The 18,164-nt window shown below is 47.2% G+C and overlaps 1 protein-coding gene across 1 annotated transcript in view; it reads right to left on the bottom strand.

Annotated features, from left to right (window-relative positions):
- LOC104509071 (SH3 and PX domain-containing protein 2A-like) overlaps positions 1-6,723 on the bottom strand; it is a gene marked incomplete at its 5' end in the record, with an annotated part of 111,567 nt that extends 104,844 nt beyond the window's left edge. The window contains one exon of the mRNA XM_010150890.1: positions 6,643-6,723. Coding sequence (XP_010149192.1) covers positions 6,643-6,723 — 81 coding nt within the window. The remainder of the gene's footprint in view (positions 1-6,642) is intronic.
- Between the last annotated feature and the right edge of the window lie 11,441 nt (positions 6,724-18,164).

The following is an 18,164-nucleotide window of genomic DNA, read 5'->3' as shown; positions in this document are numbered from 1 at the left end:
TTGACAGAGCCACGTTCAGATTTCCTCTGAATTTTCCCAGGCTTGTTCAGTTTCAATCCTGCTCTTAAGGAAGCCGATTTCAAACCAAACCCTACATCCCAACTGCTGGAGTAACTCCAGCCCCGCAGCCCTGTGGCTATCAGGGACAGGCCTGAAGACAAGCCCTGGGTCTGACCCTTGCAGGTCAGGTCTGGAGGCAGGCCCCTGGTCTGGAGGAAGATTTCACAGCAGCTCTCAGTGTCTACAGCAGGGCCAGGATGCTGAGGCCCAGCATCCCACACCGAGGGAAGAGGAGCAGCAGAAATGTGATCCTTGCAGCCCAGAACATCCTGGCCGAGGCCAGCATATCCTAGAGCAGAGGGAGGCACATGCTTTTTTTGACTGCAGAACCCAGATCTCCTGCTGTGAACGCACACCTTCTCCCCCTCTGCCTTATGTGTCACTGTGCGCTCACACCACAGCTTGATGCAACCACCCCCTGCCATGCTGGTCCTACCCACCTTCTCCCCTGCCCTATTCGACCCCACCTTCTCCTCCAGCTTTCCGGCCTGTCTCCATACGCACTGTCAGACGCACACACGTAGCCCCACAGAAACACTCCCTGAGCTCATCAGAGGCTGGGAATCTTTCTAACACACACCTCCCACGCTGTGAGAGGGGCAAGCTGCATCATGCGTGGAGCTACATCAACAGCCCTCCTTCCCTTCCCGCAGTGTCAGGAGCTACGCGCGAGGTGGCATCACGCATTGCAGAGTGACCCTGCTGCTGCGGATGGCTGAGAAGACCAGGCGGTGACTCTACTCATCCTGCCAGCAAGGCCTGGCGGGTTGAAAGTCAGGAGTTGGCACTGGCAAACATGGGAGCAGGCTTGCCCCTTTGCATTGTTACTCATACTCTTCACCACTGACACAATTAGTGCATGCTTGAGCTTGTCCATTCACCACTCCTGCAGAGGCAAAAGCACGGACGGTACAACACAAAACATCGTAGGTCCTACAAAAACATTCATTACCAAGTTAGACTGCACTGGACCAGCAGACTTAGGGACTGTGGGTCCCCACTCAGGCAATTAACCCAAATCAACTAAAGGAGTTAGCTCCATCAGGCATCTACCCTATAAGCACCCTGCACCGACTCGCCCTTCGCTCTGCACCCTGAAGGCACCAGGTCTCATTTTGAATCACAGTGGCACGGTGAAATGTTGGGTGCTCAGGCACATGTCACAGTTAGAATCACCTAACTGAAGCGAGACTGGACGTTACAATATTTGATAGAGCTTGGGGTAACAAAGAAAGGGATGTTTGTTCAGAAGAGCACAAAACAGAAGAACGATCAATAGCAGTAGCATTCAGATGAACTTCAGTCAAAGAAAAGCAGATACAGGCTGCATTTACTTTTTTTTATAGTTCCTTTTTTGTTTAACGTCCTCTTCAATGCTCAGTTACTCCATTACAGCACTATAAACAATCAGGATGACCCTAGCAATAACAAATGAAGCTCTTGATGTTTTATCGTCAGTCTAGAAACAACTTATATCTCTTTCTGCTCCCTAATAAAATTTTTGATATTCTTTATTTTTTTAATGTTCTAATTGGCTGCTAGTGAGTTCCTCTTTCTGCGCCACTTTGAAGAAAACCTGCTTAGATCAGCAGACCACATCAGGCAGATAATTTTTTGCTAACTGATACAAAAAGCAAATGCTTGAAGAGAGCCTTGTTTATTTCCCTTTTCAAAATTGTGACATTTCAGATGTCTCCTTGCAGCCAAAACATCTGTGTGGGTCATTGTGCAGAGAGACGGCAATCTGCCTACCTAACATTCCTGCCACGGCTCCGGCGGGGATGTCGTTCACCCCTCGCGCAGCCAGAAACACAGTGTAGGATTATGGCATGCCGCTAAAGCCAGCTGCTGTGTTTTGCCATGAAGAAAGCCGCATTCTGCTATTGTGAGAAAGCATCCTCCCCCAGCAACGAGCACAGAGACCCTGCCGTCCTCATGGGAGCGACAGAGAGGCCAGTATCTGAATGTAGGGTTTGGTCCCTCTGCTGAGGCTCTGGTCCTGTTCATAACTGACTCCAGGCATGGAGTAAGACAGGCGTGAAATCCAACCGGAACATTTGGAGTCGCTGGATAAAGTGCAGAAGATGAGCCGCTGGTGGTTTAAGCTAAGACACTGGGCACTGAAGCATGATCACATTTTCCCTGCTTGCTTTGCTGGCAAGAGGGTCTCTCAGCAGTGAGGGGCAGCACCTCGCTGGGGCCGTAACACCTACAAAGAGCCCAGGGTGGTACTGAGCAACTGGCAAGGTGAAGTGAGGAATGGGGTAAGAGTCACCCTTCATATTTGCCAGCTACAAACACTGTCGCTGCTTCCCGGCCGAGTATGGCCACTGAGAGGATGAGCTGGCTGCAGCCCCACACTTCACCTCATGCTTTGGGTAATTATTTACACACACACTCAACTGCAAATCCCTATCCTGCTAACAGCCTCCAAAAGCTCTTTCCCCCCAAAAAACACAAGCCTTACATCTGCAGATGTCTTTTACCACAGAGTAGAAATGCCAGGAGTTATCCCTGCTATCCAAATAAAACAGTGCCCTTTTTCAGCATCCCTGGGGGCAATAAGAGAATTGCCAACCTCAACTACCACCTCAGGAAAGGATTCTGCTACCACCACCAGCACATCCGTCAGCGATGGTGGGAGGCCCGAAACGGCACCCTGGCAACATGCCTGAAGAAGCCACCAGCCTGTCGTGAGGGTCAGCACCAGCTACAGCAGTGACGGGCACCACGCGCTCCCCCGTTCTGCATCACGGGCAAGAGAGAAGCATCCAGGTGCAGAGGGCATGGAAAAGCAGCACTTAGTGCTACATCAGGAGTTGGCTGTGACCCATGTGATGCTCAGGTGCAAACACCTCCCCAGGGTGAAAGACAACAGATAATTGGACTTGACAAACAATTTATCATAATGCTTTCATCTATGCAAAGTTAATTCAATACTTTCAATCCTATTTACTGGAACGTTGGCACTGACATGTATTCTGCTGCCATCATTTGACCCACATTCAGCAGCAGATGTGACTTGGTTGCACAATTAAATGATGCTGCAACGCCCTGATTTAATTTAAGCCCATATTTATAGATCTCTAACCCTCACTGAAGCAGCACAGGGCTGACACTTGGCTTGTTGCACTGGGTTCTGTTTGCTGTACTTCTGACACCAAACTCCAGCTTCCAAATCCCATCATATGTCCAGTCTCACTGTCCTATTACTCATTTTGAAAACAGCCTGACTCCCAATTCAAGCGTATGCACTGCTGAAACAGCATGACCAAACCCTTCAGGGGTTTGAAGCCCTGGTACAGAGCAGCCCCTTGCTGCCGGCAGTGCCTGAGAGGATTTGCCAAGAAGTGTTTCAAAAAACTCAGTATCTAGCAATGCAAGGGCTCTCAAAAACCACTGAGCCACTTCCCACAGAGACAGGGAAGGGTGGGCTCTTTTTTAAAGAAACATGAAATTGCAGTAGTGAAATTAATTGTGTTCCCCCCTCCTTGCCCCAGGGTTTCCTCATGGGTCCTCTCCAGTACTGTCAAGCCCAGGCACTGCAGCCCTGATTAAGTCGTTACAAGTCAGCCCTTGTTCCTCCACTTCCAGTCAAGAGCAAACAGGACACGTGCAGGCTTAAGAAGCCCTAAAGTGCAGCTCTGTCGTGGACACAGTGGGATGAGTGGAGCTGGCAGAGACTTGCAGACTCCAGCTGTTTTGGACACAAGTGATGCCCACAAATCAGCAGAGCACTACACACTGAGCGTTTGCTTGATTTTCTGCTGAAAGGGCCATATGGGGATAAGCAGGGACATTACCAAAGTCAATTAATTATGCTAAGGCCACAATACCATGCGTGGTATTAGGTCACGAAGCACAGCACCAAGCAGTGCTAGGTCAGAAGTTCAAGCTTCCACCAAAACACTGGAAATCAGATTCCTCTCCCACTATGGTGCAAAGTGAGAGGGATCTAAAGAGACTACCTTGGCCCTCAACAAGCAGATGGCACCCCCTACCATGTGATCCAAGACCAAGAGCCAGGTTCAGCCCCTCACAGGTTTGGGGAATGTGGGCTGGCACTCCCACGTTACTCTACGACTGTCATCACCAAAAGGTCTGCTCCAGGCTTTCAGTTGCAAACATCACTCCCCCGTTCAGGCAGTCTTAGCACGACGGGGAATCACTGTCTGCAAGGCAAGGTGCAGCCCAGCCTGGAGCCCCACTACCAGCCAGTCATCATTCAGACAGCAAATGTGGGGAATCCTCCAGTGCTAAACTCTGACAGCTGCTTTGCAACACCAGGAGGATCATCTTGTAAATGCTATGAAGGTCTCCCTGTTGCAGCTGCCTGAAGCTAGAGAGACAGCAGGAGCAGGTCCACCAGACACAGGGAGCCATTAACCAAGCATTAAGCCTGGACACTTGCAAGCAGCTGGAAAAGGGGATGCAGAGCTTCTACATGAAACTTTCTACTCCTGCTTACCTCCGTGCTGTGGTAAAGCAACATTTGCTGCTGAGCAAGAATCACTATGCATCAAGCCACGAGTTTCCCAAACAAAATGCAAGGGTTTTCCCAAACTGTCCTACCCTTTCCTTTGCTTTACCAACTCCCTTTTCTGACTTCACTAGAGCAGCAATTCAAGTTGCAATACAAGCTGCAATTCAAGATCCAACGCCCATTTTCCTTCCTTCACCTAGGAGATGCTCTGGCAGCATCAAGAGCCCAGAAAGAAAGAATCACCCCTGGGAATCTAAAATAACCTTACGGCCAGCATGGGCACACAGCACCTTGTCCCCATCTTATAGCTGGGAAATTGAGGCACAGATGGCGACAGTGACATGCTTCCAGAGACATGACGAGACCATGGAAAGCCCAGGTGAAGACCTCAGTTTCAGTAATGGTGCACCTCACGCTCAAGGAGCTAAAGGGGTCAGTGCTCACGCAGTGGTGGCCCTGACAGAGATCCCCAGGAAGGAAAAGGGTTAAGGAAGGGAATTTTGTTACTTTCTTGTCATATTTTCTCGTGGGGGGAGAAGCGTTGTGCAAGCGGGAGTTTTCCACCGGCACTAGGCCCCCTTGCACTTATCAATGGGACCTTTCAGGACTTGCTCCCTGATTGAGACATCATTTCCTGCCCAACACACTAACCCCATTGATGGCCCCGCACTTGATGGGAACTTTTCAAGCCTACCAGGAAAGGCCAGGAGACCCAGAAGAACATATACATGAAAACAGAACTGGGGAGAAAAGAAAAAGACGAGAGAAAAACAGCTTTAGCCATAACCCGCACACTGACAAGTGTTTGCGATGACTCTGGCAGGTACATCAGACACAGAGAAGCCACTGACACACTCTTCACAGCAGTGGGACTGGGCAGGCCTGGTGCTTCAGACCAGTAAGAAGTGGAGAGGGGGATAAGAGGAAGCTTAAGAACATTCCTCTTTTGTCTTTCAGCCACACAATCATCAGAACTGGCTATAGAAATGGTCTGGTTTTTCCCCAGAAAAGTCAGGAGGCCATAACCAATAGAGTTTGCAAAACTGACATACGAAGTCTCTAGCCTAAGTACCAGAAATAGCATATAAAGAAGGAGCAATGATGAAACTAGGACTCTTCAAGGTATCTCAGATCAAGTGCCCAAAGGGAGGATACCAAGTACCCAAATTTTCTCTAATCTGTTATGGAAAACCTGCTCTATGTTATTTCCCAGCACACAGCCCAGACAGCTGTGCACATCCTTAACACTGGCTGTGACAACTCACTTGATGTTCTAACCACATGCTCCAACCCAAATTTAACATTTCCTCCAAAGTTCAGGAGTCTGTCAAACCACAGGTTTTGTTTTCACCTATCTCCAAACAGAAATTTCATAACCCCAGGCATCTAGAGTTTCACTGCCTACAAAGGTATCAATGGATCTGGATTATCGCTAAATAGGACACCCACCAGAAAGCTCTCCCTGCCCCTGCAGGTGTCATGGAGAAGCACCAGAAATTAAGTAGCTGATGCCATAAGGAAAACTTGTAATTTGGACTTTTCTAGTTTCCCAGCTTCAGACTTCAGCCAGCAGCTATTCGGCAAGAAAGCTTTGGAAGAAACCTAAATCCACAGTCATGTAATACAGCAAAGGAGCTGTACTAAACAACAGGAGCCAGGACACTGGCTGGCTGGGTAGATGGTTAGGAGGAGGGTTTGGAAGGTTTCCACTCTCATGCCCATTACTGAACTGCTGTGGGAGTGTGCAAAAGCACTGTTGTTCTCAGCAATTTGGGTAAGTAGTTTCTGGGGGCCCAAAAAGTAGCTTCCTTTCTGTTCTAAGTGCATCTGAAGTGTTTAAAATTAGATCCATCTTTCAATAGGAACCATTCATAAAAATACCAGCTTTAAATATCTTTACAGTGCAAGTTAGTCACTGTGAGCATACCAACCACTTATCTTAGACCTTACAAGGACAGAGTCTGAAAAGTTTCAAGATCATGACATGTACCAGACCAAACAAACACAAAGCCTTATTTAAAGGCACGATTAGCCCAGCTGGGAACGCAACTAGAAGTGTGAGTAGAAATATTATTTCATGTTAAACACGACAGACTTACCTGCAGGTCAAAGAACTTGCTGTATCTCCGGTAGATTGTCTGGGAAGTCAGGTCAGACCATGTTACATTGATGATATAGACCTGTTCAGGGAAAAGAAAACACAGTTTAAGGTGGGCTCTGAGGCACAGGATATCTCCAAAGGCTGCACAGTCAGGACAGGCAAATTCTGCATCTCACTGGCCACTCCTACTCAAAGTGAGGAATTGTCCCTGGGTGAACGGCTAACCTAATGTAAAGCCACTGTCCTGCCGCAGCCTTTAGCAGAGGTCTCAGGGACATGCCCAGCGTTCTCCCACTTTTCCCCATCACCAACTCTCACTGATTTTGCTCTCCCTGGCATGAAAGCTTTAATGGACTGATGGCACATTTTCTGCTCTGTGGTAGCACACCCTGCCCTCTACCTCGGCCTGTTTGGAGGATCCCTGGGCCTGTTGTAAGCACAGCTGCGAGAGCTGTACCACCCCTGAAGCAACAGCTCACTGTGAGCTGCTGGTCTCCAACCCCATGCTCCAGGTTTTGCTTGTACGTAGAGGTGTGACTGTGGCTCTACCCAGCGAAGACACGGCCCTAGTTTAACAGGAGAATTCAAAGGGAACTCAGCTCCTGGGGCTTGTGGGATTACAGCCGTGCAACACAGCTGCTTACAAACACCCACACACACAACAATGGCTCAACCTTGCAGCACGCAGCCCTTGCAGAGACACATCCTATCACTCAGGCACCTCTGGCACCTCGGTGACTGATCCGAAGGTGAGGTAAAGCAGATCAGTGGAAGTGACACTGTTTTCTTACATCGGTGGAAACAGCAATACAAGCCCCGGATTTCCCTTTTCCAGCCCTCATCCATCCCCAAAACAATTATCTTACAGAAACACTGTTTTGCCAGAAGCTGTGATTAAAAAAAAAAAAAAAAAATCATTTGCACACACATACATGCATATAATATATACATATATCTGTAAAAAAACTAAATGTTTCCTTTTGTTCCTAGTACCTCCAAAACATTTTAAATAATACAGGAAAAAATTATCCAGATTCTATGCTCCCATACGCTTGCCTTCAGGCCAAACGCTGGTCCTGCTGCCTTGATGACAGGATACACAAGACTTCAGCAAACACAGGATGGAGCCATCAAGAGTGACCACGCAACACCAATGTAATGGAAATCACAGCTAGGCCAGCTCCTGGGTCTTTAAAGCAATTTCCAGGTTTCACATATGGGGTGAGATAAGGATCTGGCAGAGGAAACAGTAAAGCATCCCCCCTCCCTCACCCCAGCACGGCAGCAGGAACTCTCCCTTTCGCCATGGATGCAGAAGTGAAGCTGTCTCCAGCAATGGGGGATGGATAAGAATCTCTCCCCAAGACACTAGCCCATCTTCCAAGCTGCTGATGCAGGGTAATTGCTTCTATGCTTTTAACAACAAAAGGTATTGCATGAAAACCCCTGGAGAGATGTTGAACAGGCTTAATGATGATTTTCCAAGCACTGCTGAGGGATGGATTTTTCACTACTTCTTTCCTGGTAGGAGAGATGTACTGCAAACCACGGAGGTCCTGCAGCCTCACTTCCCTCCCTGCTTGTTACAACCACGTTCATTCTCCAAGACAGTTTGCTTCCCGACTACCACAGCCGGGTTTCACAGCATTAGAGAACTGAGCACGCTGAGCACAGGCTGGGCCTTTCATAGAGCACTGCAGTAAGGACTAAGAGCCTGAATTTGACTCATTTATTGTACCAAACATATCTGCTGCTCCCACCAGAACAGAGACCATCAAGGCTGGCAAAGGAAAGACTGCCCTGGAGCGAGAACACGACCCCCAGCAAACCTGGATTATTCCTCTGCTGCATCTCACATTTGTCCTGGAAAACCAAGCCACACAACCTCTCTCCCGCAGGGAGCTGACACCAGCTCTACACTCCTTCATGAAGGGGGGCAAGACTGCGTAACGTGAAGATTTCAGGCCCCCTTTAAAGATCTTACCCACGCAGAGAAACCGGTGGAGTCAGAGCCTGGGAAGGAAGCTGCTGTTGCCAATTTTCAGGCCAACCACACTACACTGAAGAGTATTTTTCCATGTGTTTGTTGTGGAAAGGAAAAAAAAAAAGTTTGTAGCTTCACTCTGAGCTAATTCACAACACAAATATTTCTACTCATTCGCTATCCAACAGCTACTTTCAGACGGAAAACCCATTCGATTAAAAACAGATCATGACAGATGGGAGCTGACTGGGATCCAAAAGCAACTTCAGATACTGTAATTCTGGCCCCGGGTTCTCACAAAGGAGATGATACAGGGATAAGAGAAACATATTGTACATGCAAATAAAGATTATACTTTAATTATGCATCTTTTGTCCAGAAGCTAGGAAAAAATGCATACCACAGATCCAGGCTTTTTGAATTTCATGGCATTCCAGGCTTCCCCATGCTACTCTGCAGAATCCACAAAACTGTGCATCCGTGAAATTTTAACAGCCTGCAAGTCTGCTTGATCAAGATCTAGTCCGGAGAGGAGTTAATCCTGTGCTAAGAGTCCAGCCTTGTTCAATCACACAAGAGAGGGCTGAGCTGGTTGCGAGGGGATACCCTGGGCAAGAGGTTGGATGCATTTGATGCCGGGAGCAGCTGTAGGAGCAGGACCCCGCTGCTGTGTGCTGCAAATACGGTCCCAGCTCTGAAATCCAGGCTCTGCAGTAATGAGGCTGCCACTGACTTCAGTAAAGCCTGGATTTTGCTGGACATTTAAACTAGCAATTAAATCTTTTTGAGCCTTAGGTCTCTTCAAGCTCAGCAGGTGACGCATCGGAGACCATGCAGATGCACCAACTTCGATTTCATGGGAAGATCACAGCAGGAGCAAGAGAAGCTTTTAATCATAACCCAGAGCTCTGTGAAGTGGGAAACAAATGGGCTCAAAATCTGTGTGGTGGGATGCAGGTGCAAAATCTGAAAGGGCTATTGATTTTCTTTGCTTGTTTCCGTAAATCAAATTGCTTCTTGAAAACCATCATTTAAAATCATGGGGAATAGCTGTTTGCTCGAAGTCAGGAAAGATCTGCAAAACGCCAGATTTTAAAAGCAAGGTGTAGAGGTTTCATAAGCCTTAGATTAAACATTTCTCTCCCTCAGAGATCAGAGTTGGGTGATTATTCACTTCTGCGGCCTTAGCCAGACCCATAACCTTTTCATGAGCAGCAAACGTTACATCAGCTTACCTCGTCATTATTTCGCTCAGATCTTAAAACTGTCGCTGTAGAAGTGATCAACGACATCCCTGGGGAGAATGAGAAAAAGCAGTCCTGGGGGAGCCCGAGGTCACGCAAACGCAACAGGACAAGGAGGCAGCAGGAAATATCAGATAAATATAGAGAGCCGTCCCACGCTCGAACGCTCGGCAGGCTCAGCATCACGCTGCTTGCGGAGCCAAGGGAGGGCTTCCCATGGCATCCGACGGCTCCTTAAAACTGAGCCACGTGAGCCACCACTCCAGCACACAGCTGGTCCTGCCCACGGGAGAGTCCCGGGCCTTCAGCACGCTGCTTCTTGATACGATAAAATCAAAGCATCTTACGTGTCTTGGAGCAAGCTCTTCTGTGCAAGTGCAGTGTTCTACAGCCCCTACATGCACAGAACTGAACTTCAATCATGTTTGCAAATTGTGAATTACCTGAAGTAGTTAATTATTGTAGTAAAGACACTTGCTTTACCTATCTGTCATGTTTATGACCTGAAAGAAGGCAGAATGCAGCTGCAAACGCTTCACCTTAAAAATCCTTAACAAAAAAAAAAGTCCTTAGCAACAAATAATAATTGAAGAACAAATTACAAAAAACTTGCTGCACACTCACTGGATGCTCCAGGCATTAACAATGTTCAATTTTTCATTTCACAAATCCAGCCTCTTTTTAGTCTGCTATGTATTTGAAAATAAATCCTTCTTCAGAGAAACAAGAAGCAGGCCTACACAAATTGGAGAATGTTAATCAGGAACTGAGCTTGATAAGCAGCTCTTAATATTCATGCTGCATGAAAGAAGGTGCAGGATGTCAGGGGGGATTTTATCAGCTGCTAATTACTGTTTAATTCTAGCTCTGGGAAATTTCCATTTTACCCACCACAGAACAGAAAATTCATTGCAAACTGAAGTTACTGCTCTCTCCCTTTCCTGTCTACACCAAGCAATGAGGAGAGATGACTTCCTACTCCAAAAAACATTCACTCAAATGTCATTGGGCATGACACTATCACTGAATGTCTTGTTTTCCATGGAAAATATCCAGCTCGCACAAAAGCCAGAGGTAAAGAACTCAGGTTATTCTCATGTGACTGAGTTTTCAATTGGCTTTTTAGAGGCTAATGTTTTGTTTTCTAGCCAGATGAGCTGGAGTGGAAGATAAATGCCTGAAATGAGCAGTCTGATGAGACCACAATAAGAACATCCACAAATACACGAGCTATTGGCAAAGACTAGATTGCAGAGCAGAGACTAGAAATATGCCTGCATCCGTAAGAAAGGGTGCTGTTAACCTTTAATAAGTAATTACAGTAAATACCAGCTATTAAGAAAGTTTTATGAACGCAAAAAACCCAACGCTATGGTGCAATTTGTATGCAGATACCATCACGATAGCCCCTTTAATCCTGGAGAATGTCAGCTTCTTCAAAGTCTCATATTAAAGTGTTGGATGTTTGGCCTCCAATGAATCATGACTGAGTTGGAAAAGACACTCCTTCTCCCCAGTATTCCGATGCTATCGCTGCCTGCGAGCTGGAAACTTTTCACCAGCCCAGCTCAGCATGCAAACACTCCGTAGTCCGCTTCCGCACAGTCAGCCCGACTCCTGCAAGGCTTGCGGCAATTTCAGCTGGTTCATTTAGCTGAGGGAGTTTACACTAGAACAGCTCAAGCTGCAGCAACCCTCTACAGAGTCAACATGCATCTGTGCCCTAAGTCACTGGAGTACGGGCACTGCACCGACTCACTGTTTGCATAAGCCCTTTAACGTCAAAGACGGTATGATGAACACAAATCAGTGCTGGCCCAGACCCAGATCTGGAGCGGTAACAGCCCAGGGACAGCACTTCCAGTACCTGTGAGGCTGAAAAGCAAAACTGCTCACCTTTCAGGACTGGCATGGTTGATTTTAGGTACTTTCTTCCACCCCACAATACACTGGCACCAGCAGCCAGGGTTTCCCCAGGGTAAGGGCACCCAGTATCCTCAATTCCTGCCCTATGCAAGAGCCAGGGTGGCAGCAGGGAGAGTAAATTGCCTAAGAATAAGCACGGAGAACGTAAGCCCTCTTCCCGCCCACATCACCTACGCCTTCCCTCGGCTTGGATCGCATTCAGACTTTTGGAAAGTTCACACTGGAGACTTGGATCCAGAGAGCACAGCGTGGGCACCTTGCCCAGCTCACCAGCATCCAAAAGGCTTCAAAAAGCACTGAGAGACCTGGGAAATTCCCACAGAGATGAAGTCAGACCCTTAGCCCCGAGCCCATGGCGAGTCCACCACCAGTGCCACGCAGTGATGTCACCTTTCAGCACAACAGTCTCCGAGGGACTACAACTCAGCCGGGGCAAGGCCAAGGGAAGAGATATTTTCAGCCCCTGTCCGGAGCTGTTCTCGCCCTGGGAATGTGAAGACTAGGCTGAGGAAGAGAGGCTTGGCTCAGAAGAAACACGAAACCCAAGCAGCCCCAGGAAGGACAGCTTCTCGAGGGGTGGTTGCTGCCGCGGCCCTGAGCAGGCCGCCTGCTCACAGGTGCGGGCCCGTCTGGCTTTTTCATGAAGCAGATGTGGTTTCACAGACACCCCTCCACCCAGCTCGCGTTTCCATTACCAACTGGGGAAACGTAACTGAGAAAAAGCCAAGACGACCCACGGGTCTGGGACAACTGTTGCACGTACCTAAGTGTTGGCGGCACAGCAGAATTACAGTATGCTGGGAGGGAACGAATCGCACAGCCCCGGCCTTTGACAGTTCTCATCTGCGAGCAGCCACCACACGGGCAAATTAAGCAGGCCACAGCAATTGCAGTTTGCATCACAATTTGCAAGCTAATTTGCAGTCCAATTAAACATACGGGGGGTGCGGTGGGGAGAAGGGATGGGAGAGTTTTCCTGCCTTCACTGTTTTATGGATCTTGTTTCAGCTCTGCACGGCAGTACAAGAGCATTAATGCCACTTCTCTGTTCAGCCATCTCACCTCAAATCTGTTCTGTGTACAAGAAAAATAAGGTCATTTCTACATCTGAATCCAGCCATATGCTGAAACTTAAGCTGGAACCTTTCCGGTTTAGAATATCCCACCACTACTGCATGGACCTACTATGGACCTTCCTCCTGGTGGAGAATTAACCACGGTGAAATCCATTTCTCTTTGCCAAATCCTGGTACTTAAGCACAAATGAGAATAGCAAACAACTGCCTCAAGCTAGCCAGCAGACGTCCCTGGGAACACAGGAAAAGGAGCTCATTTGAGTAAGGAGGCACCTGGAGAGATGATTTTGCTGGTTTCCTAGCTTCGGGGGCATGGACCAGACAAGTTACAGGGTTGGGTCTGAATCCAGCTCATCATGTTTACACAGGCAGAGTAAGACAATACTTAGCCTCCCATATATTTTTTTTCCTCATACACTGTTGAGGTTTCAAAGTCCATGGTTCAAATTTTTATATTAGTGTCATCTTTCCCCCAAGTTTTTTTGGTGTTTGCCAATTTGGGTTTTCAAGCACTGACTTCACCGTGCCCTCACAGCACCTTCCTGCTATGAAGATGCTACGAAGCTTCACACAATCAGAGCAAAAAGCCAAAAGGGTTACTTTGGCTGAATTTCTTTGCATGGTCATTTGCATGACCATGAGAGGCTAAGAATATAGAAAACGGAATTTGCACCCATGATCTGTGACAATAACTTGACCAGAGAGCTGCAGAGCGGTAACAACTAGGAGCCCTGCAGCTCTATTAGAAATCACCCCCTAGCCTCTTGCCAGGCTCGTTTGATTACTTCATTTAACTTCATTCTTAGGTGTGTGTGAGCAGAATATGATGTGTCTAATTCTCGCAGACATGCAATATCTGTGTTGCATTAGCAGGGCTTTGTTTGTTTTTCAACTGATATCCTGGGTCACATCAAAGACCTGTCAAGGCTCCTATCTTATCTCCAACATATCCAATAACAGGAGCTTACAGAAAGAGAATAAAAAACAGGACTAGTAAAGACTTCCCTGCTACCACCTCCCTGCTTCAGGAAGCAGAACAGCAGCAAGGACAGGGCAGACAAAGGAGTGGACATCCTCCACCCACCAGATTTACACACGTGCATGAGAGAGAGTGCGCATCTGTGCGGAGCACAACACAGACCCATATTTCTGTTTCCAGTCCGTTTCTATCCACCTGCATTTATTTTCCACGTGTGATGGAACTATTTGTGAAGTAGAATAACCACAGGACAGAGTTTCTGCCACTTAAGACTTAACAGACAATTAGAAAACACATCTAAGCCCATAGAGCATTAGAATACTAGAATGACAAATGTAAAATGGAAATAGGAACGCACAGTCTCGCTGTGAAAGCTGGCTGCCCTGTGACCTTCTCAAATACCCTACCTGGGTCTGAAAGAGGCTGTCTATGGCAAGCAAAAGAAAATAATTCAGCTGCACTTGAAATTAAAGAGTTTTCAGCTTGTTGCCTTAGACCTGGATCCCATTCGAATTATAAACTATTTTAACTCAATACTTGTGTCTTTCTACCCAGCAGGTGGTTGGTGTTTCATGAGGACCCCAAAATATGAAAAGGTCCTGGTGAAACAAAAGAAACTGCTATCAGAAAAAAGACAATCGTGAAAAGTAACAATCAAAAGACAAAGCAGACCCTTGAATATCAAGTCCGTCAAGAAAGTTTCGTTGAAAGATTTTGAATACAGGAATTGCATCAATTTCACTAAACTGAGACTGAGTCTCAGACTAATAGTCTGAGACTACAGCTCAATGTAGAAGCCCTCAGTTCCAGTGCCAGAGGTGGAAGTCCCTCCAGCTAGGCACTTCTCACCTCTTACAGCCATCGTGTCAGTCACAGTGTAAAGGACAGATGCAAAGGGGAAATGACACTTCCTAAAAATTATTTTCAAAAATTAACATAATTTCATTCCCCTGCCCTTAGTCTCTCCACAGGAACATATCTTTAAAATTGACTGAAAACTGGCTGCTTCCACTGAAATTAATTTTAATCCAGAAGCACTGAGGCCAGCTATGAGTTCCTTTAAAAAACCCGCCTTCCTCTATAATACCTCTTTCTAGCTTCAGCCACAAGAGATCACGCTGCTGTCCGTTCTGTGCTGGCACTGTTCAGACAAAAGCAACGTCTGTGAATAAGTCCAGCCCTGGTCCAAATGGGTATAACCTGCATCTCATTCTGACTGCCAGTCATCAGACCCATAGAAGCCAACAGGAAGAGTTTCATTCCCTTCAGGGTGCTGGATCAAACCTCACATGAAAGTGGGATGGCTAAAATACCAGAAGGATGCTGCCAAATCCGAGACCTAAGAGAGAAGCAGCTGAACCTATTCTGGCACAAGAGGAATTGACTTGGTGTTCAAAATAGGATGAGTAGAGCTCTGCTCATATTTAAGCCAAAGGAATTCCTGCTATCAAGTGCCCTGGGGCCTGGGATACAGGAATAGCTTGGGCAAACGAGAACTAACAAGAACCTGCTTGCTACTGTGTTAAATGCATCCAGATTGACATGAGACAGAGAAAATCTGATCTGGAAATCACCGTTCTCCAGTTAACACCAAATCTCACACGTCTTTGCAGTTATTTATGCCTGTGGGAGCTCTCCCCAAACCCCCTTCTGCTCTGAGAACGAGGGCCCATCTACAGCACGGATGTACTGACATGTTTCCCCAGCTACAGAACACGTATGCAGTGCTAGAGCCCACACAGCCCGTGAGCACGCAAAGACAGAGCACACCAGGACGCTGCTGACCTGTTTCACATACAGGCACAGAGAGATTTACTTGCACAAATGACAAACTCCCTGCGCAGTCAGCCTTGTAATTGCCAAGAGGCATTGATAAAACCCAACCTCCCGTTCGGCTTCTCATGTTAGGGATTGGTCTGCACCAAGACTTGCATGCAGTTTGTATTAGCATGCAAATCTTCCGGCTTTGATTTGTAACCTTACATATGACCCCCAGATGCAGTGCTGGAAAAGCAAAGCGAGGGCCTGGGAAAGGGAGCAAAACTCCTCCAGGGCCTTCCAGAACAATGACAAAGCTCTGGGACATTCTTAGTCCAAATAATGGAAATTCTCCTGGGATTTTGCCATAGAATAGTGGGATTTTTTTTTTCCTTCTCATTTTGAGTAGAGAGAAACAAAAAGTTTGTGTAAACCAAGAGACCCTCAGATTCACAAAGCCAGACCTGAGGGGTACAGTACTTTAAGGGTGATCTAAAATCCCTGGAAAAACAAAAAAAAACCCACCATTACAACTCTTCTAATTTCTATACAGTTTGTCCAACTACATTTTTTGTGCACGACTGAAGGATAAAGCTTGAGGTGAAACCAACTGTATGAACCAGCAAAGCATCCCAGCACTACCAGCATAGCACACAGACACATGAACATTAGCATTTGAATTGCAAAATGCTAGAAGTGACCAAAAAACGGACTTACCCTCAAAACATAAATACCATTCAAGAAGCAGACAATGCACGTCGATCTTTGACTACACTGTCTGCATGACCATACATCCGTAAGACTGAATGTAACTGTTCTCTGTAGGACAATACTAACAACGTGAAACCAACTTTAGGAAAGAAGGGAAGAAACCTCCACAACCCCAGAGAGATGCAATGCTTAAGTCACTGGAAAAATGTCTTTTACTGCAGTGCTCTTTGATTTCAGGCTTAGGAGAAATCCAAGTTTTTTGAGAGGAGAAGAGTGAAAAAAGAATATGACTTTGTGTCCTAGACTTGCAAAGAACACCTGAATTTCACTGTGAAATGCCAAAGAGGAGGCAAACATGGACAGCCTCCTTATTTTCCCCAATGCTTCTGCCCAAAACTGATGCAAGAGTCCTGCGCGGGACAGAGTCCCCTCAGTCAGGGCACAGCACTGAATTAAAGACAAAATTACCCTCTTCCTGTGGAACTTCAGGATTTTCAGGAAGACACTCTGCCAAATCCTTGCACCCTCAATCACTGCCTTTTTGCTAAGCTGAACTATTGTCTCTGCCCTTTCCTTCCCTCCTACTCTTCTCACAATCATCCTCCTTTCCCTCCTTTTCCCACGCTTGGCTTCCTGCCTTTCCACCCTCTCCTGCCCCAGATGCACAGGACTATCACAGACAGCATAGACCCATCGCTCTCCAACTCTGCAATTTGCAGCCTGGGCCGCACACAGGCAGAGAAACATGCGGCCATCCTCACTGCTTTCCAGATCGTGTTTGCTCGGCACACCGGGCTGCGGGTTCTGCCGATGGGCGAGCTTTGCTCTCCCCTCCTGGGATACAGGCATATGGAAGCGACGCTTTTTCAGCCTACAGCAATACTGTGCTTTGGGCATTTCTGCTCAAAACATCGCTCGCCCTTTAAAACATGCAAATATAAGGATCCTACACTAGGAAAACCTACTGGGCACAGGGATAGGTGCTGGACAGCACAGTCACACTGTCTAACTTTGTCCCCTGCTGACGAGTTGGGAGATGAGTCTCAGACCGTTCTGCAGCCAAAGGAGAAGGTCCATAAGTTGTGCTACTGACCTGCACTGCCCACCAAACCATCCTGCTTCTCCCCAGACTGGACAGAGGGTGCAAAGGAAACAGACCTCTGAAAGGATGCAAAATTTGGTGATGCAGTTACCGTCAGTAGTTGTAATCCTACTGCCAAATGACACCATCCCCAGATCAGCCCCCATGCCTGGCTCCTTCACTGCCATCGCCTCAGCACCCTGACATAAGCCTGGACCCATTTAGTGCAGGGAGAGTCCTCAGGGATTTTCAACCACGCTGGGCCAGACTTTGTCACTCGCACAGCTTCCCTCCGTCACAAACTCCATGTCTCCTCTGCTGTTCAGTAACGCACTCTGTCGGACCTGCCAGTGGTGGCAGCGATGGCGACCACACTAATTCCTTCTTGTCTACCTATCCCAACCCAGTCACAAGCCACACATACCCGAGGAGTTACTCATTTTTGGAAGAAGAGTGTGTGGCCACAAGTCAGCATGTGTCACCTTAGAAATAAGCCTTTTAGGGCCATGCCTATATTATATGTTCTATCGAAACCAGTAATAAAATATGAATCAGCAAAATGACTGTATGCCTTTACATTTCTGTCAAATTCAGGGTTTACAGTGCCTTGGAACAATAAACAAACCTCTTCCTTTCAATCCCCAAGCCTGAATATTCTCCCAGTCTTAGCCACTTCAAGGGAATTATTAATGTTCCACAGAGAGAAACTCTATTAAATCTGCTTAAGTGATGGCCACCCTATCGTGGTTTAACTCCGGCTA

The sequence above is a fragment of the Eurypyga helias genome, unplaced genomic scaffold (genome assembly GCF_000690775.1).
Source record: "Eurypyga helias isolate BGI_N326 unplaced genomic scaffold, ASM69077v1 scaffold1844, whole genome shotgun sequence".
NCBI classification, from domain to species: domain Eukaryota; kingdom Metazoa; phylum Chordata; class Aves; order Eurypygiformes; family Eurypygidae; genus Eurypyga; species Eurypyga helias.
Note: the sequence above shows the minus strand (reverse complement) of the source record. Positions and strands in the feature narration are given on the sequence as shown.